The 2465-nt window shown below is 50.0% G+C and overlaps 1 protein-coding gene across 1 annotated transcript; it reads left to right on the forward strand.

The window, feature by feature from the left end:
• The first annotated feature begins 250 nt into the window (after nucleotides 1-250).
• LOC139296734 (relaxin-3 receptor 1-like) lies at nucleotides 251-1864 on the forward strand. Its single transcript, XM_070919217.1, has 3 exons — nucleotides 251-457; nucleotides 701-1144; nucleotides 1253-1864. The coding sequence occupies exons 1-3, from the start codon at nucleotides 251-253 to the stop codon at nucleotides 1862-1864; spliced, it is 1263 nt and encodes a 420-aa protein (XP_070775318.1).
• Nucleotides 1865-2465: the final 601 nt, after the last annotated feature.

The raw sequence follows: 2465 nt of genomic DNA on the forward strand, positions 1-2465 counted from the left end.
TAGGCTGACGCGGATTCATCAACTTTTACGCTTCATATTTCCTGTGAGAACAATACAATGCAAGCGGAGACGCGTTCAAGTTCAGAAATCACTCGGATAAATCCTGCGACTCTGAGACTTTGAACAAGACTAACTTTACAGGACGAAGATTATGTGGCTTTCTGCATGCACACCTGCGCACCCGCACTCTGGAAGTCACAGAGAGCAGAGCTTCTTTTAAAACTCGCCCTTTCTCCCCCTCTGCAGAAGCATGCAGAGCAACAGCAGCGCCTCCGGACCCCTGGCCGCTCCGAGCGTGTGCGGAGGGGAAGAGGACGAACGCGAAATCTTTGAACTTGTCAGCCCCGCAGGAGCAGCCTCCAACGTCGCAGCTTTTAACCTGTCACTGAACTGCTGGCTGCACATCCTCTCCAAGGAGTCCTCGCTGGACCTGCACGGGGACAGCGCGAACCTGGCAGTAGGTTTATTTAAAGGTTTTACCAAATCCTCAAATCCTCACAAATCCAGATGAACACAATGAGTGAATGTTTCTGTCAAGAGAGTATTTCTACCTGAATCACCTCAACACATGCTGAGAGGAAGTGCTTGGAAGGGTTTTTACTCATGCATGTTGTATTTTGAGTTCCCATCTAGCAGCTCCAACATGAATACTGTTTATCAGAAAACACAAAATAAAAATGTCATTGTGTGTGTTCGACAGGTGCGAATTCTCATTGCCCTGGTCTACCTGGTGGTGTGTGTCCTGGGGCTTGTGGGTAACCTCCTGGCACTTTTCCTGCTCCACTCCCGCCGCCGGGGCCACCACCACTCCTCCATCGACTGCTTCGTGATGAGCCTGGCGCTGACAGACCTCCAGTTCGTCCTCACCTTGCCCTTCTGGGCCGTGGACACGGTGCTGGACTTCCGCTGGCCCTTTGGCCGGGTCATGTGCAAGATCGTGAGCTCGGTCACCACCCTGAACATGTACGCCAGCGTCTTCTTCCTCACCGCCATGAGCGTGACCCGCTACCGCTCCCTGGTCACATCTCTGAAGATGGACAGCCCTGGGATCGGCATTGCTCGAGCCAAATGGGCCAGTTTGGCCATTTGGGTAGTGTCACTGGTGGCTACGCTGCCTCATGCTTTCTACTCCACCACAGTCCAGGTTGGTTGAATTGAGACTGAACTACCACCCCATGATTTGATTTGGTTCCAGTTCATGCGTTCTGTTTTGGGTTAGTAGCCTCTTATGCAGTTGTTGTTGTGTTTACAGGTGTCCACAGATGACGAGCTGTGCTTAGTACGGTTCTCTGACTCGGATTCAAGCCACTGGGATCCTCAAGTCCTGCTTGGACTCTACCAAACACAGAAAGTCCTCTTGGGATTTGTAGTTCCCTTGATTGTCATCTCTGTGTGCTACCTCCTCCTCCTGAGGTTCATCCTGAGCAGGCGCATCGTGGGCAGCATGGTCAGCGGGAGTGTGACAGAGAGGTCGGAGTGTGAGAGAAGACGCCACCGCCGCCGCTCCAAAGTCACCCGCTCTGTCACCATCGTAGTTCTGTCCTTTTTCATCTGCTGGCTGCCCAACCAGGCACTCACCCTGTGGGGGGTGCTAATCAAATTTGACTTGGTGCCCTTCAGTAAAGCCTTCTACAACGCCCAGGCCTATGCCTTCCCCCTGACTGTGTGTTTAGCTCACGCAAACAGCTGCCTCAACCCAGTGCTCTACTGCCTGATCCGGAAAGAGTACAGAGCTGGACTGAAGGAGCTTCTGCTGAGAGTGTCGCACTCAGTCCAAAATGTTCTCACCCTGGCTATGAGAGGGAGGAGAGTGGAGGAAGCACCACCCAGCCTGGTTATGATACACAAAGACATCCATATGTGATTTACTCTGTGAAAGGAAGAGTTTGACATTTTGGGAAATACAGTTATTTGCTTTCTTGCTGAGAGCTAGACGAGAAGATTGATACCACCCTCGTGTTTGGACGGTAAATATGAAGCTACAGCCAGCAGGTTAGCTTAGCTTAGCAAAACAACTGGAAACCGGTGGAAACGGCTAGCCTGGCTCTGTCCAGAGGTAACAAAATCTGCCTACCAGCACCTCCACAGCTCTTTAATTAATTAACACGTTTTATCTCATTTGTTTAATCTGTACAAAAAAGTGAAAAAATGACAAATCACTGTTTTACGAGGGGTTATGTGCGGGACTATTTCTTGTCTCTGAGTAGTAACTTCCTGGAGTCTCCACTGGTTGCCTGGCAATAGGTTGGTTTTTGTGTGGATTAAACAAACAAGATACATCCTGTTCATTAGTGAACTTTAGAGGTGCTGGTAGATTTTGATACCCGTGGACAGAGCCAGGGAAGTTGTTTCCTCGTTTCCAGTCTTTGTGCTAAGCTATGCTAGCCGGCTGCTGGCTCTAGCTTCATATTTAGCTTATAAAAATGAGAGTGGTATCTCCTTGACTCTTGGCAAGAAAACGAAGA

This window comes from Enoplosus armatus, chromosome 14 (assembly GCF_043641665.1).
Source record: "Enoplosus armatus isolate fEnoArm2 chromosome 14, fEnoArm2.hap1, whole genome shotgun sequence".
Taxonomy (NCBI): Eukaryota; Metazoa; Chordata; class Actinopteri; order Centrarchiformes; family Enoplosidae; genus Enoplosus; species Enoplosus armatus.